The sequence below is a fragment of the Giraffa tippelskirchi genome, chromosome 9 (genome assembly GCF_054371585.1).
Source record: "Giraffa tippelskirchi isolate mGirTip1 chromosome 9, T2T-mGirTip1v1.2.pri, whole genome shotgun sequence".
Classification (NCBI taxonomy): Eukaryota; Metazoa; Chordata; class Mammalia; order Artiodactyla; family Giraffidae; genus Giraffa; species Giraffa tippelskirchi.
In genome coordinates, this window is record NC_137283.1 from 47145487 (window position 1) to 47171339 (window position 25853).

At 53.9% G+C, this 25853-nt stretch overlaps 4 protein-coding genes and 2 long non-coding RNA genes across 22 annotated transcripts in view; 3 read left to right on the forward strand and 3 right to left on the reverse strand.

The window, feature by feature from the left end:
• LOC145519981 (uncharacterized) overlaps positions 1-10010 on the reverse strand; it is a 131387-nt gene extending 121377 nt beyond the window's left edge. The window contains exons 1-3 of one of the 8 annotated variants that reach the window (XR_014064090.1): positions 4701-6548; positions 4330-4544; positions 900-1096 (exon numbers count right to left, since the gene is read on the reverse strand). The gene's annotated coding sequence lies outside the window, so the exon portion shown is untranslated. Of the gene's footprint in view, positions 1-899; positions 1097-4329; positions 4545-4700; positions 6549-9854 lie in introns of those variants that run through there. The other 7 variants (XR_014064093.1, XR_014064094.1, XR_014064095.1 and 4 more) reach the window with 7 other exon arrangements.
• Positions 246-4814, forward strand: LOC145519991 (uncharacterized). The gene is made up of 2 exons (XR_014064108.1): positions 246-1060; positions 4174-4814. It is a non-coding gene; the product is annotated as an uncharacterized LOC145519991 (long non-coding RNA).
• Positions 6651-8257, forward strand: LOC145519992 (uncharacterized). Its single transcript, XR_014064109.1, has 2 exons — positions 6651-6724; positions 7289-8257. It is a non-coding gene; the product is annotated as an uncharacterized LOC145519992 (long non-coding RNA).
• On the forward strand, positions 10008-12116 carry RPL29 (ribosomal protein L29). Its single transcript, XM_081525325.1, has 4 exons — positions 10008-10052; positions 10444-10488; positions 10686-10750; positions 11647-12116. Exons 2-4 carry the CDS (start codon positions 10452-10454, stop codon positions 12001-12003), a joined length of 459 nt encoding a protein of 152 aa, XP_081381451.1. The 5' UTR covers positions 10008-10052; positions 10444-10451; the 3' UTR covers positions 12004-12116.
• A 709-nt stretch (positions 12117-12825) lies between these two features.
• On the reverse strand, positions 12826-20612 carry ACY1 (aminoacylase 1). 9 transcript variants are annotated; one of them, XM_081525276.1, is made up of 15 exons: positions 20425-20612; positions 17139-17254; positions 16281-16345; positions 16086-16190; positions 15670-15764; positions 15334-15410; positions 15155-15244; positions 14998-15054; positions 14576-14649; positions 14441-14490; positions 14174-14318; positions 14023-14091; positions 13346-13425; positions 13160-13220; positions 12826-13076 (listed from the first exon to the last, which is right to left on the reverse strand). In XM_081525276.1, the coding sequence occupies exons 2-15, from the start codon at positions 17230-17232 to the stop codon at positions 12912-12914; spliced, it is 1227 nt and encodes a 408-aa protein (XP_081381402.1). In that variant the 5' UTR covers positions 17233-17254; positions 20425-20612; the 3' UTR covers positions 12826-12911. The 9 variants fall into 9 exon arrangements, with proteins under 9 accessions (XP_081381402.1, XP_081381397.1, XP_081381400.1 ...); XM_081525271.1 differs by lacking the exon at positions 20425-20612 and adding an exon at positions 17869-17934; XM_081525274.1 differs by lacking the exon at positions 20425-20612 and adding an exon at positions 17869-17934 and having other exon boundaries at positions 17139-17293.
• ABHD14A (abhydrolase domain containing 14A) lies at positions 19331-24988 on the reverse strand. 2 transcript variants are annotated; one of them, XM_081525313.1, is made up of 6 exons: positions 24885-24988; positions 24198-24315; positions 22408-22625; positions 22125-22240; positions 20425-20660; positions 19331-20212 (listed from the first exon to the last, which is right to left on the reverse strand). In XM_081525313.1, exons 3-6 carry the CDS (start codon positions 22605-22607, stop codon positions 20030-20032), a joined length of 735 nt encoding a protein of 244 aa, XP_081381439.1. In that variant the 5' UTR covers positions 22608-22625; positions 24198-24315; positions 24885-24988; the 3' UTR covers positions 19331-20029. The 2 variants fall into 2 exon arrangements, with proteins under 2 accessions (XP_081381439.1, XP_081381438.1); XM_081525312.1 differs by lacking the exon at positions 24198-24315.
• Positions 24989-25853: the final 865 nt, after the last annotated feature.

A 25853-nucleotide genomic window follows, 5' to 3' on the forward strand; every position in this document is an offset into this window, starting at 1 on the left:
TACCCCCTCCCACCGGCCAGCACCGCTTTTCTCCTTCTCCTCACAGGGAACCCCCTCCCGGCTGCAGCTCCATTCCCTCCAGGCTCCCGCCCCCGCAGGCCCCCGGGCCCCTCCTCCACGCCGGGGGCGGGAGCACAGTAATTCGAGTTATTTTTAGCCAAGCCGCATCCTCTAAGAGACGCAAGTCAAGGGGAAGCCGCCCCCGCGCCTCCGGGAGCTTCGGAGCTTCTTGCAGAAAAAAGATCGGTTAAAACCAGTGCTTGGAGGACTCGCGCCAGTCTGGCAGGACCAGCGCTGTGGCAGGCGGAGCGACGACCCTGGGTCTCTCACCCACGGGCTCCCTGTGCTGCGGGCTGGTTGTTAGGGGCGGCCAGGGTCCCGCACATTCCCTTACTGCCTCCACTCAGCAGCTGTCCTCAGCCGCCCTCTCCTGGCTCCATCCCCCGCACCGTCACCTCGTCATCCCTGCCTGCTAGGGGGTGAAGAGAGCATCTGGGGAGCCATCCTCACTCTCCCAGCCCTCTCTGGGTGGGGTGCCTTGGGGGTGGGCAGCCTGCATGTTTCCAGGGGAGATTTGGGGGTCAGAGAGAGAGCCTGGTATCACCAGCCTGGCCTTATGGCCGTTTCAAGCCTTGTCCCCGGGGGCTATCAAATGGGACAGAGCCCCGTCGGCCAGGCCCTGTGAGGGTCCCCGGAGCCTCACTGTAACCCACAGTGTAGTAGGTGGCACGCTCATCCCTGTCTCACGAGGAGGTCATGGAGCTACAAGTGGATGGAGCTTTTGCTCAAGGTCACCCAGCTGCTGAGTGTCAAGACCCACTAATGAACAAGCGTTGAGGGGGACACGGAAAGGAAGGACCGACAGTGCTGCGGAGAAAGGATGCTGTATTGGGACCCACCTGCAGTGGACACCACAGCACGCTCTCCCAGAGGCTCGCTCCTCAGCTAGGACGTGGCCCTCCTTTTCCCAAGCTGTCATCGGCGTGCGTCTCTGGCAGCATCCAAGCCCAGCAGAGCTTCCAGGCGTGGCCTTGACACAGAAATAGCTGTGTGACCCTGGGCAAGTCACTTTACCTTTCTGGGCCTGTTTCCTCACCTGTAACATAGGATTAACAAAAGAAGCCAGTCTGCAGGTGTGGCGAGGACCAACACATAGCTCCTGGCTCCCGGCCCTAGCAGAACACCCCTTTCTTGCCCAGGCCCTGGATTTAGGACACCCACTGTGGGCCAGGCCTTGGGGGCTTCGGGCATACGGCGACAGCTCCAGGAGGCCCTCATCAGCTGGGGTCCAATGCCAGAGAGCCATAGGGAGCAAATGCCAGCTTGAGCCTGCTCGGCCCATGGCATCCTCCCCACCCCACCCCCATGTCTCCCTGACCTCACAAGGCCTGCCCCTGCACCCCAGCAGCCCCCCTTCTCTCCCAGGAAGGCTCCACAGCCCCTCTTCCAAACCCCAGAGGCTCCTGCCTAGACGGACTCTCTCTGTTCTGCATCCCGGGGTGCTGTGCCCGCAGCTTCCTCCTGTCCCAGCCCTCAGGTTCTGCACCTCACAGATGCTCCAGGTGATCGCAGCAGTAGCCCTGGGCCAGCAAATGAAGGATTTCAAGCTCAGGGGCCCAGCCGCTCATCTCCCAAGTGGAGCCAGGGGTCATTCTGTTTGCTCCATCACAGAGAATCTCCCTCCAGGCTGTGGGCTGACCCTGTTTTACCCGGAGCAGGGGAGAGTGAGGGGCTGACGCTGGGAGTTTGGGGGATTTGCCCAGGGGCCCAGAGCTTGGAAAGGGCAACACTTGGGCCAGAGCGCTTCTCGCTCAGGGGCTCTCAGTGGGACCTTGTGGGTTCCAGCTCTCCTGTGCCCCTCCTCAGATCCCCAGCTCCCCACTGCTCTATCTGGTGTCCCTTGCTCCTCCCTAATCAGGGCCAGGCCTCCTCCTTCACTCATTCCATTGTGCCCTGAGGCTGGAAGTGGGTTTACTGAAGCGCTAAATGGGGAGCAGGCAAGGCAGGCCCAGAGCCTTCCCCAGAACCACCCTCACCCCCCTGCCTCCACACCATAAGGCACAGCCCTCCTGGACCTCACTGCCTGCTCTTCAAGCCAACAGCAAGGATGCCCCCCTGCCCTGCCCTACTCTGACCACCCCAGTTCTGCCTTTGCCACATACTCTCTGTGTGCCTTGGGCAAGTCCCTCTCATCTCTAGACCTCAGCTTCCCTGCCTATAGGTTTGGAGAGGGGATCCAGGTGATCTTCAAGACCCTTGCCCCAGCACTGGTTTTCTCATCCCTTCCAGGAGCTCCTGGGTTGCAGCCTCTGTGACCTGGGAGAGAGTACGGACTTTGAGAGTTGGGGTTTTGAAATCTTAGGGAGGTGATTTCATTCATTCTTCTTTCATTCAGAAGAATTCTTGCAAAGGCCACTTCACCCTTCCCTCTTGCCCCTTAAAGAATCTCGTGATCCTGAGCCTAGGGTGGCCCTGGAACTCAGCCCCTGGGCTGTTACAGGGGCTGAGAAAGGAGCCCTCCCCTACCTCAGCTTCTCTTTAGCCCTAGCTAGAAAGGCGTGCACAGGCTGGAGGGGCATCCAGGCACGATGGGGCTCAAGGAGAGAGGGGAGCTGGAGAGGCCACAGTTGCCATGGCACTGCAGTGCTGACTCCACTGGAGGCTGCTAGTGGGGAAGGAAAGGGGTCCCTCCCAGCCCTTAGCTTCATTCTTCCTTTTCAGATGCTCTTTCTTCACCTCAGAGACAGGGCTGAGACTTGGGGGAGCCTCTTATGAATACAGTCCTGCCCTGCCCGGCCCCCTCTCATGCCCACCTATTCCATCCCTCCCTTTCTGGCAGGTCAGGCCTCCATGTTGCTGAGCATCTCCGCCTTCACACCCGGCCAGTCCCTGTGCCTGAGACCCACAGAACCCAGCCTGGCCCAAGCTGGCAGGAGAGGAGCCTGCCCTCCTCCCCAGGACACTGCCACCACCAACAACACTCCCTCCTTCCTAGGCATCTTCTGGGAGAAGCCAGTGGGTCTGAGCACAAGCAGGGCCAGCACAGTGGACCCCCCTACTCTGAACATCTGTTGGCTGTAGAGGCCAGGGTTTCTCCCAGGTCACCTGTCAGTATCACAGGGTTTCCTCCAGGACCTCATTGGGCACATACCATCCCATGTTTCTCTGGTCCTGGGGTGGGGGCATCTGGACCATAATAGGTCTCCCAAGTGGTGCTAGTGGTAAAGAATCTGCCTGCCATTGCAGGAGGTACAAGAGATGCAGGTTTGATCGCTGGGTCGGGAAGACTCCCCTGGAGAAGGAAATGGCAACCCACTCCAGTATTCTTGCCTGGAGAATCCCACGGACAGAGGAGCCTGGCGGGCTACAGTCCATAGGGTCATAAAGAGTCGGACATGACTGGTGATTTAGCACAGCTCTCCATTTGGCTGTGGGACCTCTAGCAAGTCAGGCCCGAGGACTCCATCTCCTTATCTGTGAAATAGGGTGATGACAACCCTGCCAGCTCCCAAGGAAATCCTCAGCCAGAACCTAGGAGGCTTCCTGCCTGCCCAGCATCCCCCCGCTGTCACAGGTGAAGAGACTGAGGCTCTGAGAGGTGAAGTCACTCCACTGGGGAACAGCAGTCAGAATCTGAAGTCTAGTCAGTCTGATATGGAAACCTATTCCTTTAACCCCCGATAGGCATAACCTCCAGTAACTCAGATGTAGACTAGCAGGGGCTGCCCAGGGACACCCACAGGCTCCACTTCCCCGGCCTTGATCCCTCTCTGGGATCAAGGTATAGGTGGGACACCCTATACCACCACTACCAGGAGCCTGGAGCCAGGGAAGATTCAACCTACACAGAGAACCTGCTGAGAATGGGGGGGGGGGGTTGTGGGGGTGATGGGTACTAGAAGCTGGGGTGTGAGAGGTCCTGAAGGCTCAAAGGGCTTCTTCCCAGAGGAGGGGTGCTCCAGCCAACGTCTGGCAGCCCCATTCCATCCGCAGTCCTGTGCTGCCCTCATGTGGATGACAGGCTAACATTTTCGGCTGGAGATGTCACATCACTTCATGGCCAGGAACCCCCCAGAGGGAATATGTGGCCTGAGGCTGTGAAGGTGTCTCAGTGACTGGAGGAATGTGCTACCCACAAGCCTCTGTGGGGCCTGTCTTCTCTCTTCCTGACAGATCCTGGGCCCCAGCTTGGCACTGCAGACTGTCCACCGCCTTTCCTTCTTCCAGGAGCTCAGGACCCCAGACTTTTGGAAGAAACTGAACTTGAGAGCTATATTTTCTGACCCTCCATCCCATATTTCAACCTCTAGTCCCAGTAATTTCTCATACCTGAGAGCTTGTCACTCTGGGAGCAGCCCATGGTGTGGAAGAAATTCTGTTTGCAAAAATGACCCTGATCCATGGAGCTGGTATTTGCCTCCCTTGGCCATAGCTCTGCCCTCTGGGGCCACAAGAACCAGGTGGTCTCTCACAGAAATTTCCAGCCAGATCCAAAGCTTAACTGGGTGCTTAGGGTCCCCCTCTCTGACTCCCGGTCTTCTCTCCTACAACATTGTGGTTCTGATGAGCCACTCCAGTTCCTCTTATCTGGGCACACGGGCAGTCTCTGTCCTTCTGTAACTTCAGGACTGAGGGGAGCCAGCACCCCTGAGGACGGTCGTGGCCCTGCATCCTGAACCTTCCTCAGAACATGTGCTCACCGTTAGCATTCACTTGACACTGACATTTTCCCTTAAGCTGTCTGCCTCCTCAGGGGCCTTATGGGGAACAGTGTGGCTGGGATGAACAATGATTAAACACTTAATGTATACTCAGCACAGTGTTCAGTGCTTTACTCAAATTATCTGGTTTAACTGATAAAGGAAACTGAAGATGAGTCAAAGAAATGGAAAGATATCCCATGCGCTTGTGTTGGGAGAATTGATACTGTTAAAGCAGTCATACAACCCAAAGCAATCTACAGATTTAATGTGATCTCTTTCATATTACTCATGACATTTTCCACAGAACAAGAGCAAACAATCCTAAAATGCACAGGGAACCATAAAAGACCCAGAATTGCCAAAGCAGTCCTGAGGAAAAAGAATGAAGTTGGAGGCTTCACATGATACTACAAAGCTATGGTAATCAAAACAGCCTGGTGTTAGCACAAAAGCAGATACATGTATCAATGGAACAGAATAGTGAACTCAGAAATAAACCCATATACCTATAGTCAAGTAATCTTCAACAGAGGCGGCAAGAATATGCAAAGATAGTCTCTTTAGCAAGTGGTGTTGGAAAAGTTGGAGAAGGAAATGGCAACCCACTCCAGTGTTCTTGCCTGGAGAATCCCAGGAACGGCGGAGCCTGGTGGGCTGCCGTCTATGGGGTCGCACAGAGTCAGACACGACTGAAGTGACTTAGTAGTAGTAGTAGTAGTTGGAAAAGTTGGACAACCCCATGTAAATCAATGAAGTTAGAAAAGACCCTTACTCTATATGCAAAAACAAACTTCAAATGGCTTAAAGACTTAAATATAAAACATGACACTATAAAACTCCTAGAAGGGAACATAGGCAAAGCATTCTCTGACTTAAATCATGCTGACATTTTATTAGGTCAGTCTCCTAAGGCAATAGAAATAAAAGCAAAAAGAAATAAATGGGACATAAACTTATAAGCTTCTGTACAGCAAAGGAAACCATAAGCAAAATGAAAGGTAATCTACAGACTAGAAGAAAATATTTGCAAACAGTGCAACTGACAAGGGGTTAATTTCCAAAATACACAAACAGTTCATACAACTTAATATGAAACACACAAACAACCCAAAAAAAGGGCAGAATACCAAAAACAGACATTTCTCCAAAGAAGACATACAAACAGCCAACATGCACATGAAAAGATGCTCAACATTACTAGTTGTTAAGAGAAATGCAAATCAAAACCATGAGGTTCCACTTCATACAGATCAGCATGGCTATCATCCAAAAGTCTACAAATAGGGCTTCCCTGGTGGTCCAGGGGATAAGAATCTGCCTTACAATGCAAAGGACACCGGTTCGATCCCTGGACTGGGAAGATGGCTCATGCCACAGAGCAAATAAGCTCAAGCACCACAAGTACTGAAGCCCATGAGCCTAGAGCCTGCACTTCACAACAAGAGAAGCCACCACAATGAAAAGCCCGTGCACCACAGCTAGAGAGTAGCCTCCACTCTGCAACTAGAGAAAAGTCTGGGCAGCAGTGAAGCACAGCCAGAAATATAAGAAATAATTTTTTAAAAAAAGAACTGACTTGTCTCTGTGAACTCCCTCCAGGCTGACTGATATCTTGCCCACTGATTCAGCCATCTGCCTGGATTTGTGAAGTTTTTACATTTGATTCCTCAAACATTTATCAGGTCCCCACAGGTACCCTGACATTGTGCCAAGCACAGCAAAAATAACCCCAGATGTCTCTGACCCTGTAAATTTCAATAAGTAGGCCCCAGTGGATCCCACTCAGGCTGTGGGTTGGGTCGTGGCTGGACAAGGCCTGGACAAGACCACACCTCTGCAGGCGACAAGGCTCAGGCACATCACATCCAGTCCCACCCAGACCAAGGTTTGTTGGGTCATAGGGGCCTCACATGTCTGTCTTGTGCCCAAGGCACAAGGGACCTGGCTGACAGACATTCTGCTGAGTCCAGCTAGCTGCTCTGCCCAAGGCTATGCCACAGAAGCCTCCACACAGACAGAGGGTGAGTCCCTGGGGGAACAGCTGAGGTCTTCACCTTTTTTGTGTTAGAAACTCCTTTGACATTTGGTGATGTTTATTGACCTCCTCTCAGAATAAGATTTTTAAGTGTGTAAAATAAAATAGGATTACAAAGGATTTTCCTGAAGAGGAAAAGATGTCCACAGGTTACCACTGAATAAATAAAATCAGGTTACAGAAGAGCTTGTATAAGCTCTTTGTACATTTATGAAGAGAAAAAGAGACAGATTGGGAGGGGAGAATGAAAAGGAGGAGGAAGAGGAAAGAAGGAGAAAAAGGAAAGAAAGAAAGAGGGAGGGAGGAAGGAAGAAAGGAGAGGAAGAAGAAAGGAAAGGAGGAAGGAGAGAAGGAAAGAGAAAAAGAAAGGAAGGTAGGTAGGAAAATTCTCTCTTTATACCTATGGCTGGCCCTACCATCTTTTCCCACTATGAAAAGCATGGCAGGCCAATGGTTCCCGATCATGGTTCCCTTTAGCCCCCGAAATGGTCCCCTCAGATCACAGCCAAAGCTCTTCATCCTTATCACTGGCTCCTCCCTTGCCCTTCAGCTGGGACTCCGCCCTGGGCCCATCCCCACAGCAGCTCCAGGGGTTCTGCACGACCGTCATCCACCTCTGAATCTGCCTCCCTGTCCGGCTATGGCTCTCTGCTCACTGCTCACTCTGCCAGTGTCAAGACAACCCGGCAACAAGTCCTCAGCATGTGTCACTGATCACTTTCTAGGAGCTGTGAAAGCTACTGCCAGTTGGAAAGCCACACAGTGGGGCAGCCTGGTTCCTTTAAAGCTGTCACAGGCTCCTTTGCCAGCCCCTATCCTGTGTGCTTCCCTTTCTCAAGGTGCAGAAGTCAAAACCTTCTCTTCTGGGAATTCCCTAACAGACCAGTGGTTAAGACTCAGTGCTTTCACTGCTGAGGGTGTGGCTTCAATCCCTGGTCAGGGAATAAAGATCCCACAAGAGGTGCAGTGTGGCCAAAAAACACCCCAAAACCAAAAAAACCCTTCCCCTCTTTGGCCCAGCTTCTGGCCCCACCTCTCCCACACCCTGGGGCCTTGCACCACCCCCACCTCCTATAGTCCCCACCTCTTCCCACCAGCTCATCCGCCTGTTCTCAGCACCCCTCAAGGACTTAGCTTCTGTAGAGACACCTTTCTTCCTGGACCCAACTGACTTTTTTTTCTTAAAAAAACAATATATATATATTTGGCCACGCCACACAGCATGTGAGATCTTAGTTCCCTGACCAGGGATTGAACTTGTGCCCCCTGCAGTGGAAGTGTGGGGTCTTAACCCCTGGACCACTAGGGAAGACCCTCAATTGTTTCTTTGCTGGCACTTGGTCATCCCTGGAGCATCTGAGCCTGCTCTTCATTCTCCTAACTCACACCTGCCAGATTTCTCTCCCTTTTCTCAGGAATGCTTCAGTAAGGAGTCGCCTGTGTGTCCAGCCCCCACATCTTCCTTTCCCTTTCACTCCCCAACTCTCTGCAACATGTGTCCTGCTGCTGCTGCTGCTAAGTCGCTTCAGTTGTGTCTGACTCTGTGCGACCCCATAGACGGCAGCCCACCAGGCTCCGCCGTCCCGGGGATTCTCCAGGCAAGAATACTGGAGTGTGTTGCCATTTCCTTCTCCAGTGCATGAAAGGGAAAAGTGAAAGTGAAGTCGCTCAGTCGTGTCCGACTCTTAGTGACCCCATGGACTGTAGCCTACCAGGCCCCTCCGTCCATGGGATTTTCCAGGCAAGAGTACATGTGTCCATCAGTCCATGAACTTGCCTGCCAAGGAGTGCAAGGAATGTCCATTCAGGGCGGTGGGGGGGGGGGGCAGGGGTGGAGGGTTCTTAAGCTCCTGTTCTACATCAAGTGCTGTGCCAGGCAATGGAAAATGACAGTGACCAAACCAGTCCTGAACTCATGGTGCTTGAGCCAATGAACACATACACAAGTAAATAAAAAAGGTAATTAAAGGCTGGGAAAGTTCTATGAAGGAAGCAAACAGAATGAGAGGACACAGAGTAACTGTGGAGATGGGACAGAAGGTCTCTATTTTAGATAGGGCAGTCTAGGGAGGCCTCTCCAAGCAAGCACACCATCCAAAGAGCAGGAAGAAGGCAGTCCACGTGGCGTGGATAACAAGTGCAAAGGCCCTGAAGCAGGAACAAGTATTTGTGCTTGGCAGGAAAGAAAGAAGTCCATGGGGGTGGAGAGAAGTGAATGATGAGTTGCCAGGATTAGGGGAGGTAAAGAATTCATCTCTAATGCAAGGGGAAGTCCTTGCAGACTTTAAGTGACAAGATCTGATTTGTATCTTAAAAAGTACCCTCAGGGACTTCCCTGGCAGTCCAGTGGTTAGTAGGACAGGGGTTCAACCCTTGGTTTGGGGTAAGATCCCACATGCCGCATGGTGGGAGCAGAAAAATAAAGAAAAGTGACCTCATACCCCACGGCTGTGTGGAAAAAGAACTGTAGGGGTAAGACGTGACAGGGCAATAGAGTTATCAGGAGGCAAGGTTTACTCATTTTGGGTATCAAACGACATATCACATTTAATGCATCTAAAAAGAAAACATTCAGATAAACGTATACGTATAGCTGACTCACTTTGCTGGGCACCTGCAACTCTCATAATACTGTCAATTGGCTGTACTCCAATATAAATTAAAAGGTTTTAAAAAAACAAAGAAACACCCGAGCCATTGGCTCCCTCAGAATAAAGCAACAAGACTCCTGCCGTCCCCCATTCTTGCCCATTTCTGTAGAAGGCACCATCTTCAACCTCTTGTTCAAGCCAGAAACTGAAGGGTTACACTGGCCTTCTTTCTCTCCTCAACCTTCTGCATCCCAAGCCCAGTCTACTGTCTTTCTTTATCCACGTCTATCCACCCTTCGTGTCCCCACTCAGCTCCAGGTAGTCCTGTCCCAGATTCTTCACAGCTCGGCCTCCTCTCCTCTGCCCCCTACAGTTCACTCTCCACACAGTAGCCAAGGGTACTTTTTTCGGCACACTAATTTCCTGTCACTTCCCGCCTAACGTGTGTTCCTCAAGGACTCCCGTCGCCTTCAAGACCTTTAATGAGACCTGAGACTCAAGTCCAAGAAAAATAGGAGGCAAAACCTGAATAAACCGGCCCGGCTTGTTAGCCTCGCCTTCCTGCCTGGATTGTATCCTCCGGGCTTAGGAACCTTTCTTCACAGCGTTGGGGGAAACTGTTCCAGTAGCACCTTCCTGCTGCGACGAGCCTATTTCCCGTACTGCACCGCGGCCTTTCTCTTTCTCTTCCGGTCTCACGCGCTTCGGCATCTGTGGGCCCCGGTGAGTGCTAGCCGCGCGGTATCCGGAGCCATCCGTGACTCTTGGATGGCTGCGGGGCGCGAGGCCTGGGGAGGACTGGGAGACCGGCGCCTGGCTGTGGAGAGCGGAGGCCGCGGGGCGGGGGCGGTGCTCATGGGTTTTCACCGGGTGGATGGGAGTGGGGAGAATTCCGATTTAGGGGGAGAGCGCAATCTTGCGACTGGGGGTTGGTTTTAAGGTACCCTTACCTGAGTTTGTAAGGGGGAGACTGGAATCGGGTCGTGCAGAGTGAATCGAGGCACATGCGTCTGTGCTGCAGCCTCATTCTGGCTGCACGATCTTCTACATCAGGGCGAAAAGGTAGACCCAGTCTGGCGAGACCCGAGCTCTGATCTCCACTCTCGTTCTCCAGGTGCAGACATGGCCAAGTCCAAGAACCACACCACGCACAACCAGTGTAAGTTCCCTGGCCCACCCTTCATCTAATGCTCCAGGCTCTAGCAAGGATTAGGCATACTGGCCAGGGAAAGAAGGCACATTTTCTACTGTGGACAAGTAATGGGAAGTTATAGTGCTCCCCGGCTTGCCAGCTGTAATGGTTGTCGTGTTAGAGGAAATCTCTTACTTTGGTCTAATTCCTTTTCTTTCCCGCAGCCCGAAAATGGCATAGAAATGGCATCAAGAAACCCCGATCACAACGATATGAATCTCTTAAGGGGGTGAGTGTGTGCACTGAATCACATGAGTGTGTCTGTTTGGCTCCAGCTGCATGGACAGGGTCTTTCATTCATTCGTGTGCTTAACTGTCCTTTGTTTTACTTGGACTTCAAGCTCTCCCAGGCCTGTAATAAAGTTTTACTTGGCCTTTATCGGCCTAGAGTATAACCCCCTGGTCAGGTGGTAACCTGCTACCTGAGGGCAGTCTAATCATCTCCCTTGGTCACCCAGAGCCTTTCAAGGGAAAGGATGGCCTTGCCTGTGTGTACCTGGTACCTTGTGAGCACTGCATTCCACTTTGACCACTCATATGACTTGATCTGACCCAGTGCTAGGCTGGGAGGGTGGGCAGCCTAGCTGCCAGGAAGGCTGATGCTGTGGGGTCTGAGCAGAACTGTGCCCTCTCTCCACTTTGCTTCTCCCCTGAACCATTGGTCTCTCCCCCTACCCCTCTTCCCTCCCTTAGTCTCTTACACCTTGTTTGCTGTGAGTCTGTTGTACCAACCTTGGTATTTGACATTTTTTAAGGAGGAGGGGGTGGGGTGTCCCTGAGGGGGTTTTGGGGGAAGACTCAACCAAAATCCTGCTGTAGGGATTTCTTCTTTACTCCTGCACCTGCATTTGAACTCTACTGGGCTCTCGGCATGTAGCCCTGAAAATGTGTTCTGTGTATAGCATTAGCAGGGTGGCATTACTGACTTTTGGGGTGGTGGTCCATGTTTCTCTGCAGATAGTTTCTAAGGTTCAGGTTATTTCTGCATTTAAGGTCGACTTGGTGCTGTCTCAACTTCCAATAGGCCTGAGAGTCTCCAAGGTGCTGCTATAGAGAGGGGGACTAAGGGTGACTTGGCCCTTACATGCTGCACTTACAGCTGCCTGTACATTTCTTGTCTACCAGGTAGACCCCAAGTTCCTGAGGAACATGCGCTTTGCCAAGAAGCACAACAAGAAGGGCCTGAAGAAGATGCAGGCCAACAATGCCAAGGCCATGAGTGCACGTGCTGAGGCTGTCAAGGCCCTTGTGAAGCCCAAGGAGGTCAAGCCCAAGATCCCAACAGGCGGCAGCCGCAAGCTCAGCCGACTTGCCTACATTGCTCACCCCAAGCTCGGGAAACGTGCTCGTGCCCGCATTGCCAAGGGTCTCAGGTTCTGCCGGCCAAAGTCCCAGGCCAAGGCTCCTACCAAGGCCAAGCCACCTGCAGCTGCGGCTCCAGCTGCCAAGGATGCCCAGGCCCCCACCAAAGCTCCGGAGTAGAGACCTTCATCTGCCAGTGTGAGGACAGAAGGACTGGTGTGACCCCCTGGGCTGCTGTCTGTGTCGGGCTGGTATCCTCCTGTGCTATTTGTACAAATAAATCTGAGACAGGATCTGTCGGTCAGCCTGTGTCTGTGATCCCAGGGCTGGAACTAGGGTTTGGATCGGGTGGGTACCAATGTTTTGTGTGGGAGTCGAGTTTTAGCCTTCCTGGATGGTACCATGTAAGTCAGGGGAAATACGGCCTTGAAGTGCAAGAATGGGACCTAGTGAGTGAGTGGGTGGGTGCCTCTGGGATACTGGGACACACAGATTGCTTGACTGGGCAGGATGGTGAGGAAAGAAAAGACCCTAACACCTTTGTCAGGTCTTCAAGCTTACCCAGAAGAAAGGTGAATTCTTCACTCTGGCCTGAGGATTTCCAGGTTCCTAGCAGGCTTGGGCAGCATTCACTACTTTTGAGGTGAATGGGTCCCCAGGAGGCAAGGCAGTGGTGGTACTATCTTACTTGTATGACTGTGCTGTCTTCTCTGCCCCCTAGATCAGCTGTTTAGCCTGCTGTCTTAGTCCTCAGAGCAGCCAGTGAAGTGCCATTCATAGTCACACTAGATCCTCAAGACTGGCTTTTGAGTATAGTGGTCATTTGTAGTCCACCATTTGAGTATGGTGGTCACTTGGGGCACTGGGAGGCTCAAAAGCAGTTACCGATATACCGGGGCAACAGGTGCAGTGTGTGGTATATGGCCCCTCATCTCTGAAGTAGTTGTTATCTTTGAAACCCTGCTCCACGAACATCCTTGCTGTTAGGACTTCGGAAGTGGCCCCAGTCCACAGAGACTTTATTGTAGGGCAGGAGGGAAGAGGGCTCCTTGGCAGTGGTCCAGGGTGGAGGTTGGACTGCACAGGGCTCAGCTTTCACTGGGCAGGACTGGCACACTGGCCAGGGCAGGCAGCAGCCGAGTATATATGTCGACCCCACGGAGGAACACGGCCTCGTGCAGCCGTTCATCGTGGTCGTGGAGCAGGATGGGCGTGCGGTTCATGGGTGAGAAGCCCAGAGCCGGGACCCCTACCTGCAGGGAACGAGGGGAGCTTTTAGGGGGAAGGCCAGCACCCAGGAACCACTCCACTGACCACCCTACTGCGAGCAGCTCACCGCGCGAAGAAAGCGGCTATCTGTGGCAGCAGGGAAGATCTCTGGCTCCAGAGTGAGGTTCCTGTAGAGGGTGAATGTGAATGTTCCTGGTGAATGTGGAAGCAGAGAGGGCAAGGGAAGGATTGAAGAAGCAAAGGAAGGTGGGAGAGAGGGGAAGGGGAGAGGAGGGCTGGCTAGTGTGCTCACATGTCTTTGAAGGCTCCGCTAAATGCTGCCCACCAAGGGTCTGAGTCATCAGTAGGTGTCACTTGGGGCTCTGTCCACTTCTGTGTGGAGAAGGATGGCGGGATCAAGACAGAGTCTGGGCATCTTGCCCTATTCTTCATAGAGTAGGCTGTGCCTGGCACATGACACACCCCCACCCACCTACCCAAGCATCCAGCTGGCCAGTCCAGCAACAGGCACTTTTTCAGTCCTTCAGAGGCCTCAGGCCAGGGACCTCTGCCATCCACTTCCCATCCGTCCTCAGATCCTAGCCCAAGTGCCCCTTGCTCAAGAAGGTGGTCCCAGACCTCAGTCTGGTCAAAGACTCCAATTACAGGTCCACACAGTATGAGGTCCCACCCTTTCCTGGATCACATGTGTTCATCCTTATATAAAATAATTATTTGATTCATGTCTATTCCTTTCTTCATGCTGTAAGAACTGAGGGCAAAAATTCTTGTTTAATTCCACTCCCCAGTGTACCCCAGCACCCAACAGTGGCCTCTGCAACTAATGCTTGTTGGTTAATAAAACATGTCTCTCACAGCTAAAGAAATGTCAGGATGTATGCAGGCACACCAAATGTACAGTGACATGCACAGCAAACCCAGTCTCCCTAGCTCCAATGACTCCCCTGTCGTAGGCGCCCCCATCCATACCTGAGCAAACTCAAAGGTGACCCCCTCGCCAGCTGCCTGGCACCAGTCCTGCAGCTGCCCCTCGAAAGCCTAAGAGAAGGGAGGTGAGCTGACCCTGAGGACTGGGCTGAGGACCCAGGCTCCCTCCTCTAAACCCAGGTGGAGGTGGCACCTTCAGGTCCACATCCGGTGCCACGCGGAAGTCAAAGCAGGCACTCATGGTGGCAGGTACCACATTATAGGCCACGCCGCCCTCTAGGATAGTCAGGTTCACGGAGGTCACGGCCCCCTCCTTCAGTTGAGGGTCTGACTGCAGCCTGTGGTGAGGGGGCAGGGGCAGCCGGCAGCAAGGAGGAGGAACAGAATAAAAGGTGGCTCAACCCCACCTCCACCCTCGCATGACCTCCCAGAGCCCCGTGCCCTTCCCAGGCTGCCTCACCTCTGCCTCTCCTTCTCCCGAAAAGCCAGGATGGAGCTCACAACCTTGTGCTAGGAGAGTGTGAGGTGACATGTGACAGGGGCCCCAGGACAGAGCCTCGGGAACTCCCACACTCCCTCCCCGTGGGCCACACACCAGCTTCTCCGCTGCTGTGTCCTCCATGAATCGCGAGCCGTGGCCCGGCTTCCCAGTGCTGGTGACCCGCACCCCTGGGAGAGGCAGGGGGGAGGGGGTGGCTTCAGTATGGGACAGGTTGGAAAAGCAACCAGCCCCGAGATGGACCCAGAGCCTTCCCCCTCACTTCAAACTCCTCAGGCAGGGCTCTGTCCCCCTCAGAATGCACAGGGTAGAGCTGGTTTCTGCCCACAGTTAGGGCCTCCACTCAGAAGCTCAGGAAAGAGACGGCCGGGTAGGAAGGGGCTGGGAGGCAGACGCCCTGGGTTCAAGGCCTACTCAGGCCCTAGCGTGCTGGGGAGCCCCGGGCGGACGGATCCCTGTCCCTTCTGGTGCAGCCTCCCATCTGCACAGTGATCCCCATCCTCCAAGAGCATACTCACACCAGGGGCTCCGCTCACTGTAAAAGACAGTGAAGGCGTCAGCGGGGTTGGCCAGGCCTGAGGAGGAGAAGGCAGTTCAGAGCGGGGAGTGGCCCAGCCTCCTCTAGCAGCATCCCCACCCTCTGCTGGCTGTTCAGTGGCCTGCCACTCCGCTTACCCTCATCCAGGGCGAAGCCAGCCCTCAGGGCCTGGAACTCAGGCCGCTTCACAAACAGCTCCATGCCTTGGTGACCCCCAATCTCCTCATCTGTAAAGGCAGTAGGAATGTGAGAGAGAGTGGGTACCCCCAACACGCTCTCCCTGCCCCTGAAGGTGCCCCCCACCAGCCACTCCTACCTGGCACAAAGGTCAAGTGGATGGTTCTGGGGAAATGGTGGCCTTCAGCCTTCAGCCTCCTCACAGCCTCCAGGTATCTGAGGGGCAGGGAGAGGGTGTAAGCTGGGTGTTGCGGGGGAGCTGTCAGATGCTTGAGCAGGCAGGCTGGAGCCTTGGGCGCTGCTCTGCCACAGCCTAGCAGGTGACTCCAGCAAGTCTCTGTCCCCTTCTCCCCATCCAGGCAATGGTCATAGCACGAACTCCCACCCAAGGTAAAGGGTCAAGATGTTCCTCGGCCTTGAGGTTCTCCAATCACGCCTGGGTCCTGCGAGGAAACCGGGAATGAAGGACACTCACTGGATGCTGACACACTTCATGTCCTGGGCGCCCCTGCCATAGATGTAGCCATCTGCATCCTTGAAGGCCTCAAAGGGATCATGACTCCAATATTCCTGGGGGCAGGGGCAGGAAGAGGGACCCAAGCCCCAAATGTAGCCCTTAACCTACTTTGCTCAACTGTGGTCCTGCCCTGAAGAGGGCTGTTGACAGCCGTCATCCCTCATCTCTGCCTCCCACCTCCACCACCAGTACCCCCAACCCACCCTGGCATGGAATGGCTACTGGGCAGAGGCTGCCAGAGTGGAGTAATGCTCTATGAGGTCAAGTCCGTGCCAGGACCAGCACTGTGGACTCCCCGCAGTTGAATGGGCGGGTCTGTACTTGGTCCACATTGTGGGAGATTGTGTTCCCACACCCCTACACCCCCAAGACACCTGGAAGACAGGAACCACATCCGTGTGGGAGTTGAGCAAGACAGAGGAGAGTTTGGGGTTGGTGCCTGGCCAGGTTAACACGGTCACTACACGGCCAGGTGCCACCTAGAGAGGGCCAGGAGGAGGGGTAGTCAGTGCAGGGCGAGAAGCTGCTTCAGGACACCTCCCCCTTCCCATGCAGCGGCGCATGCTCACCTCCACTTTCTGACAGCCCAGGCCCAGCTGGAGGGCTCTCTCCTCAAAGAAGGCCATGGCTGCCCCTGGGGACACAGAGAGCCTGGCTGCCACTTCTGCCTCCCCACCCATCCTCACCTCCCATGGGCCCAGGCAGAGATGGAGGGGACATCCAGAGAGGGGGGCAGACACCTGCCTCCACACAATTCCTCATCCATAAGAGACCTTTGCATCTCGGTCCCCAAGGAAGATGTTTTTTGGTCAGTGACCCTTTGTGGAAGGCCAGGTGGGAAATCCAGAGTGAGAAGCAGGTGTCTTCGTTACCCTCCTTAAAGACGAGAAAACTAGTGGTGGTCCAGTGGTTAAGACACCGTGCTCCCAATGCAGGGGGCACAGGTTCCATCCCTGGTTGGGGAACTAGATTCCCACACACGGCAAGTAAGACCTGGCACAGCTAAATAAATAAATGTTTGTTTTTTTTTTTAATTTGGGGAACTGACTCAGGAGGCTCACCAGCTGGGATTTGGACTGGACCGAGGTACACAGTTCTCTAGCACCAAGCCTGATTCCTTAAGGGCTGTGGCCTTTGTTCAACCCTAGGAGACTTCCAGGAGCCTCTACTTCCCCTCCCCCACCGCAAGTCCTGGGGAGTGAGGGGGAAGATGTTCCTTATCTAAACGCCGGTTGTAACTTTTGGAGCAGCACAGACTGGAGCGGCTACTGAGCAGTCTGTTGACCCAGGGAACGACTTAGAGCAGTGGAGGAGCCACCTGAGGCAGCAGAGTAGGCTCAGCTGGGTGACAGAGGTTGCTGCCTGGTTTATAGCCAAGTCCCCGCCCCTGAAGCCCACCACAGGTCCTGAAACCGCCGCGTTCTCACCATAGTCGGGCTCGGGCTGGAGGGTGCGGATGCGCAGGTACTGACGGAAGAGCGTCACGGATGGGTGCTCGCCCTCGCTACCCTCGCTGGCCATGGCGCTGTCCTGCCGTGGTGAGCTGGGGGCAAAGCGAGTGGCTGCCTACTCCTCCCCGCACCTGGGACAGGTGGACTCCATCTGCACGCCGCCCCTCCCAGGGCGGTTCCCCGGACGTCCCCCGTTACAGAGCCCCCATTCTGTTTCAGGCGCTGTGCTGGCCACTTTCAACACAGTTCCTTATTTAACTCCCCAAGGAACCCCATGAAGTTCGTGCCTCTGAATGCACACATTACAGAGGAAAAAGCAAAAAGAGGCTCAGAGAGAGCTAGAAAGTAACTGAGCCACGTTTGAACCCACACATTGACTCCCGCCGCCCTTCTCGAAAAGAAATTTCCCCATTGCCTGGATTTCACTTCAGGGAGCTCCAGATCCCGCTACCCCTCTCCAAGGCCCCCCCCACCTCGCTCTCGGCTGGTCCCGGCCCGCGCTCGCAGCTTGGCGTCCGCCCTGGACTCTGAGAGGAGACTCGAAGTCCTGTGAGGTCTCAGGATCAAAACTGCCCTGGTCCGCCCACCACGTGGCCGGACCTCACAGGGCGGAACTGAAGACTGAGACTCAGGGCCGTCCCAGACTCTAAGGCCCAGTCGGCGAGGGCGTCTCCGCCCGCCAGTGGTTGCAGCCTCCACCAGTTACCTGAGGCTGGGATTCAGGAGCCCGCCCCGGGGCAGCTGCCTCCGCCACCAGCTCCGCCCCGCAACCGGAGGCGAGCTCCGGGATGACCCCGCCCCCGCAGGCCCAGTCCCGCCCATCAGGGCTCGCCCCCGGCCCCGCCCTTGGTTCTGGGTAGCCGGCCCCACCTCCTGCAACCTCGCGATTGGGCGAGAAAAGAGGAGGGCGGGCACCGACTGGAAACGTCGCAGCTGCCCCCTTGGGCGCCCCCTGGCTCTCAGGGTTCAGTCCCGCTAAGTCCTGCTGGAGCTGGTCCTGCTCCACCACCCCCTCCCATGAGTCTCTACTTCTGCCCTCTTCACGCTTCAACTCCTCAGGGACGGCCTCCCTGACGGCCTCAACGCTCCCTGTGTGGAAAGGTTTACTGGTTAACAATCTGTGAGCGCCAGGAGGCTGGTCCAGGTACCCGCAGGATCCCGTTCCTGGCAGGGCACAGAGCAGACGGACGGCGTGCCAGGCACAGAGGATAAGTGAACGCATGAGCGCTTGTGTGATCGCGCCGCTGTGTGGGCAAAGCTGTGTGTCAGTGGGTGACTGTGTATGACAATGTGAGTGTGAGATGGTGGATGTGACAGAGGATGGCACGCTGAGAGGATGTAATCGTGACGCTGTAGACAGAAGGAGAGGTAGGAAACTGCACAGAAGCATACGTGTGGCACGTTCTTTGCTGATCCTGTGCCAGGTTCCTTGGCTCTTCTGCAGCCACCGGAGAAGGAAGATAAAGGAGGCACAGGTGTCCCACTGGCCACCCACAGGCCGCACACAGTTGTAGCTGCCCATTTGTGTGTCCAGCTGTCCTCTGTACTCTCAGCCAGTTCTACCCTCTGTTCCAGAGGGTGACTCAGCTTGGGGAGGGGCGGGGTTGAAGACTTCAACCTCTGGGCACAGGGGAGGCAGGCTAGGAGGGAAGGGTAAGGTCCAGCCAACCCTCCTGGGGTTTAAGTTCAGCTGCTGACCCACATATTCCCAGACACAAGCAGGCTTGCTGGTTCACCAGCAATGCTATTGTTGGCATGTTGATTATTTTGAATTAAAGTCACTTAAGAAATGTCCAGTGCAGGAGGAACGTTCTGACCCTCCTTTCTGTCTCCCTGAAAGCAGGAAAGAAATCTCTCATGTGAAAGGTATGCTCCTTGAAACTGGAGACAGGACACCCTTATCTCCAGGGATAGGGAATGCAGGCCGAGAAGCCTCTCTAAACCAACCTTGTTACTTCTTTTAAGTTACTACCCCCAAGCCCAAACTGTTTATTAATAGATTCTTTACTAATTGAGTATCCAAAATATGTTTTTGTCCTGTCAAGTCCTCACAAATTTATTCTGTCTTTGTCTAGAAAGTATAAAGGCTGCCTGCTTTGGTCACTTCTTAGGTCTCATTTCTATGAGACCTCCTTGCACACAAATAAAATTTCTTTTCCTCCTGTTAATCTGTTTTGCGTCAGCTTTATTGTTAGTCCAACCAAGAACTCAAGATGGGGAGGGGGGAAATTTCCCCCTCCCCAATACTATGTTACAAGATAAACCACATTCCCCACCCACTTCTCTACACATCCTGCCCCCTTTGGCCATGGAACCTACATTCTGAGTCACTCATCTCAGCCACCAGATCCTGCATTTCCCATCAATCCCAGTGATCATTTAGCAGGAGTAATAACCCCTCTCGATGACAGTCCCACCCGCCAGCCCTGTGTGGCCAAGTGCTCTGCTTACTCAGTCGCATTCAATCCTAAAACCACTTTCTGAACTAGGTGTTACATCATGCCCATTTTACTGATGAGGAAACTGAGTCACAGACTAGCCACTCAGCAGCCATCTAATAAGTAGCCCATGTCCTTAGCCCTCTCAGGCTGCTGGAGCATTCCCTCCAGCTCTCAGTCCTGAGCAGTCCCACACTTGGCTCCAACTCTCACCCCACCTGCAGCAATGCCAGCAAACAGGACCTGTCATTCCCCAGGTATGACAAAAATGCTTTTTTTTTTATTGTGCCTCTGAGATAAAATGAAAGGTCCTTACTGAGTCTAGCCCTCTGGCCTCTGCCCTCTAATCACAGGGGCTGCTGCCCTGGTGGGGACTGGTCCAGACCCTCCAAGTTCAAGCCAGGCCTGGGGCCTGGACAGTGGGTGAGCTCACAGTAGATGGTCAAGGAAAGCAAGAAGTTCGAGGTGGAAGTCTTGTGGCTTGTGGAGGTAGCAGGCGTGGCCTGCATTGCGCAACTTCACCGTGGAGTGGTTGGGCAGGTGGCGGAGCTGCCGCAGTGACTCCCGAGCCAGGGTGCGGTCCAGCTCCCCATACAGGATGAGAGTTGGGGTCTGCAGGGCAAGGCAAGGGGCCATGATCCTGAGGCCTGAGGGGGACTGACCCTCAAGCCACCTCCTTAGGATATCTTCCCGATACACCCCATCTCTTCCATCCAGATCAAGGATGGGGCCATGTGTCCTCCAAGTACAACCTATGTCTTTTCCCCCCATGACCCAAGCCAGGGACAGGAAGCCAGGACTTTCAGGGACCCTCCTCCCAGTACCTTCACGGCCTGGAATTGTTCCTGGGTGTAGTTCTGGGTGGAGGCAGGTGCAATGGGCACGAATCCACGCAGCTGGTGGTGGCCTCGCATCAGGAAGGGCAGAGCATAGCGGCCACTCAGTGAAGGGCTCACCAACACGGCGTTCTGCACATTTAGGTCCTGCAGCACACGCTCCAACAGCTCTGCCCGCCCTGCCTCTGTGCTTGCCTCCTTTGAAGGTGCCGAGTTCCCAAAACCTGGGAACAGCAGAAGGCACCAGCTGAGGGAGGCTGGGAAGGTGGTCAGGACTTCCTGCTCACCCTAGTGGTCAAAGAAATGGGGACCAGTGGCACATAACATCTGCTACCCCCAAATCCCCAGAAGTTATGTTTTTGTAAGGTGATAGGGCTGTTAAGAAAACCATCTTTCATTCATCATATTGGCAAAACTAAAGATTGATAGGGACCTCCCTGGTGGTCCAGTGGCTAAGACCCTATGCTCCCAATGCAAGCGGCCTGGGTTCAATCCCTGGTCAGAGAACTAGATCCTGTGTGCCACAACCAAGACCCAGCACAGTCAAATTTAAAAAAAAAAATTGATAATACACAGTGTTAGGGAAGATGAGGGAAAATGGATACTTTCATGCATGACTGATTGGAGGGCAGATCCATATAGCATTTTTGGAGGGTAAGATAATATTTGTCATGAAATTTTAACTGTGTGTCCTCTGACAAATCAATTGTCCCTGATGGCTACCCTACAGAAATTATTGCCGATATGCTCAAAGAAGCATGTTTGGGGGCCTCCCTGGTGGTCCAGTGCTTAACACTCTGTGTTTCCAATGCAGGGGGCATAGATTCCATCCCTGGTTAGGGAACTAAGATCCCACATGCTGTGTGGCGTGGTCAAAAAATAAAATAAGCAATGAAAAAAAAGAAAAGAAGAGGCATGCCCAAAGATGCTTCAGCTTCCTTACTTGAGCATTTTGACTGACACTGAAAACCCTAAACCAGCCTACACAGCCACAGTACAGGAGTGGCCAAATGGAACCTGTTCATCCCTCCAACGGCACACATTAGGATAAGGGAGGGTTACGGTGCCTGACATGACCCATGAGACACGACAGAGGGGAAGAAAACCAGGTTGCAGAGAGATTCGCTAAGCAAGCAGGACACCAGTCATGTTTACAACCCCCACCACACAATCCTGCATCTCTAGAAGGGTATAAAAGCACCCGAAGAGGATCTGCCACCCTCAAACTGCTTAGAGAAGTGACAGGGAGAGAGAAGTGGCATGGGTCTCTGAGAGGGGTCACTCTTGGTTGATTTTTTAATGACAAGAATAACAGCAAAAATCATTTGTATAGCTGAAAAAAACATAAAGCTACCTAGTTTGTCACTAAAAAGTACAGTGAGATCTCCCCACGTGATCTTTTGTGAGGCAGGTCATGTTTCTTTCTATTTTTTTCAAGGTCATGTTTCTAAGTGCTCTGTGACATACAACAATCCACACTGTAGTTTTCAAGGTAGAAAATAAAAACACAGAGTTTTTCGTGTTGCCCCTTTGTGTTGTGACTTGCCACCGCCTGTCTAGACCCTGAGGTCCAGATGATCCCCAACCACACCTTAGGGCTTTCCTACCCCTCCAGTTCTACCCTCTGGCATGCTGTCCCTTTGTCCCTGCTGCATGTTACCTCCCTGGACCCAGGGGCGGGGGCTCACCTGGAAGGTCAAGGGCCACGGCCCGGTAGCCCCTCTGAGCCAGCAGCTGCAGTGTGCCCAGCTGCTCCCACGTCCGGGAGCTAAAGGCCTTTCCATGGAGCAGCACCACATCCACCCTGTGGGAACAGGGGGGAGTGTATGTGTCCTGGGGGTTCTTTCTTCCAAGGCTTCTCCCACAGCCCTCCCAGGCCCTGAGCACTTTGAGTTGAGCTAGGCGGGGGTTCCCACACGGGGACTCTCCTTGGGCCTAGTCCTTCTACTACACCCTAGGGTAAGCACCTACCTGTGGGCCCGGTGGAATGGGAGCACCTCACGGTAAAAAATGGGGGAGCTGCCAGGGGTGAGACCAGCCAGGATCGTGACATTGGAGTCTCCCCAGAGCCAGGAGGTCTGCTCAGGGGGTCCTGGCAGCCCCACATATAGCAGCAGCATGAACAGCAGGCCCAGGCCCAGGCCCAGCAGGGCAACCTGGGACCGGCTCATGGAGGTCTGTACCACAGTCTGGAGAAGAAGAGGAGATGGAGAAGAGGGTAGAGCTGAGCCCCCATAAAACCCCCTCAAATCCCACCCAGGAGTTCCCAGCAGAGGAAAGGCTCAGCCCTTGCCCTTTCTTCTGCTCTGGGCAAGTGCCTGAGGGTTCACACCCAAGTACATGCCAGAGCAAGGGCTCAGATACCCCATAAGTGTGAGGAGCACCTGAGATGTCCCCCTGGCATCAGTGGCCACCACCATCCTTGTACCAGCTAAAACCACTTCCACTCATCAAGTACTTATGACAGCCAAGCCCTGTGCTAGGCCCTTCACATGTAATGACTCATGAATCCACATAAGAAGGCTAGGGAACAGCTATGATTATAGGTTTCTTATAAATGAGCAAACTGAAGCTCAGAGAGGTAGATTCTCTTGCCTGATGTGCAGAGTAGCAAGTAGCAGAACTGACACTTGAGCCCAGGGCCAGGCTCCCAACTACCAGGCCACACTAATTTTGCCAAGAAGGAAACTGGGGCTGGGAGGTGATGGATGAACTGGTGGTTGGAGTGGTGAGGGTCATCAAAGGTGAAAGACATCAAAGGGTAAAGCAATATCCCACTAAGGGCATGTTTGCAAATGGTTCTTTTTATCAGACTGCATATAATAATGCTAAAATCATAATGTGATGGGAATATTTAATGTTCTACCCCAACTGATATTAAGTGGGAAGAGAACTCATGGAGAATATCCCTGATGGAGAAAGTGCCTAGGCCTGAGGGAGTATGGGGCTAGCAAGAAGCATGGTACACTTGCAAATGGAAAGGGCACAGGAGGCTGGAGAGACAAATGCCTCCTACCCCCCAGCTTTTATGCCAAGTGACCTGTTTCATGGACTCCTCCAGTCTGAGTCTTTGCCAGCCCAGAAGACAGACCTCAGGACCCAGACAGAGCACTCAGCCCTGACTTTGGGACTCCTCTGCCAATTCTTGGCTGTGTACCTTGTTTGTCAGTAAAATGGAGAAAATAGCCTTGCAGCTGCCCTCCCAAGCCTTCTGTGAGATTTCAATAATACAGGGGGCCTGACCAAGGGCTAGCCTATCATCATTCTTTGGGTCTAGGAATCCTTGTTCCTGGATTCCAGTGAACATGTCTTTATTTGAGTGCCCACTGGGCACTAGCCCTAGATCTGAGCTGGGGAATCGCCTTGGACCCCACCCACCTCTCCCAGAAGTTTTGGGGATATTTCCCAAGCCCCCAGCCCCAGTCTCCAGGGTCAGGTGGTGACTGGGCAGTGGCAGCCCCTCTGGAGCAGAACCAGGAGCTGCGTGGAGGAAGAATACACTCCTTTCTTCTTTCTGCCCGTCACCAGCCTCGGATGCAAGCATCTGACACATCAGCCTAGGTTCCCACCAAGCAGAGGATCCATGCTGAACCTTTCCTGTGGTGGGCCTGGGGCACTGGGGCACCTCTCCAGGTAGGGAGGAATGGGACTGCAGCCGTTGCTACGGCAACCCAGGGAGCTGGAGCACTAGACAACAGTATGCTACAGAGATGGCAGAGGGGGAGGGGAGGTACTGTACCCACGTGAGGTCCTTGGCATACCTTTCAACAATGACGTACAGGTGTACAGACATGCACACAAATTCTTGTCCCCAAACACTTTTCCTTTGTACAAGCTAGTCTCTGCATGGACACACAGCCTCCTTGAGCATGCATGGGCCTGTGTACAATCGATACCTTGAAATACACCCTCAAAATCACACATACATCAGTTATCAGAAAGGCAGATGCACAGGTAGCCACACACACACACTTTTAAAATCATATGCAGACCCTCATATCTCAAGCGCACAGTACAATCCTAAAACTACACACACACACAAGAACATGTATTTGGAGGTACAGGCAGACAGACACCCAAACACAGACTCCCAGAAATACACATACATACAGGTAGATATACACCCTTAAAGCCACACAGCACACAGAAATACACACAATAGACACACACAGACACAAGCGAGCAGATAGACTGCCATACTGGCCCCCAGCGCAGGCACACAGAAAAACTGACACACATCACACACACACATACATCCAGACCCCCAAGAAAACACTGCCAACAACTGAGCGGGTGCACACACGTGACAAAGGGACACAAGCAAGTACACTGGCTGCCCTGCGCGGCCCCTCCGGCGGGACTCTGCCCTCGGGCTCCGGGGGCAAGGGGCGGGGCAAGAATGGCCCGCCCCGGGCAACCTGCTGGCCCCACTCCCCGGGGACACTTACCGGGCCAACCGGGATGACTGGACCCGCCACCGTAGGGCGGGTTCTGCTCCGATGCAACCAGCGGTCAAACAGCGCCGCGACGTTGGCGCTGTTTCCACCACTCTGCCGGCCGCTGCGGTCACTAGGTGGCGGAGGGCCTCGGTGCGCTTGCGCAGTCCGTGGTCTCAGTCCCGCGCCTGGCAGCCAAGTTGGAAGGGGCACTGGGCGGAGGCACCCCAAAGCACAGAGGCCCGGCCCCACTTCCCACTGTCCAGATTTTCCAGGTTGTTTTTCGGCCTGAGGGCTGGGGCATAAAGAGAAGTCACCCGACTTCCCACCAGCATGTCTCCACCCTTAGTCTCTGGTTTGTACGGCAGGGTTAAGGATAAGGGCTGTCATCACCGCAGAGGGTTGTCTTAAGGACCTACTGTCTGGAATGGAAGCTTTGCTCTGTAACTGCCAGATATTAGTATTGTTATGAAGCAGCCCCAGGTCTCTAGTCAGCCACTTTCCTGATCCCTGCAAACACACACACACACACACACACACACGCACGCACGCACGCACGCACGCACGCATGCATTCAGCAAGAACCCTGGCGGCCTCTAGGCTCCTTCATGTCTCTATAAGTCTTCTATCCTGGTTAGTGACATGTGACCAACATCTGATCTGTCCCTAGCCTGTGTGGCCAGGCCTGGAATAGGGAGGATGGGAGGAACAAGCAGCATTCACTCCTTATTAGCACTCTGTGAAGTAGGCAGCATCACACCCATTCTACAGGCAAGGAAATACGCTCGGGGCAGTTGGGAAATCGATCAAGGCTAGACATTGGCAAAACTTCGCATTCTAATCAGTCTGGCTCCCACTGTGTTCCAGACTGAAAACCCTGGGCTTGGGCAGCCCAGGCTGGGGGTGCGGGGAAGAAGGGAGGGAACAGGAGAGATGAGACCTCAAAGGAACCCTTCTTCTCAAGACAAACCATACGCACCT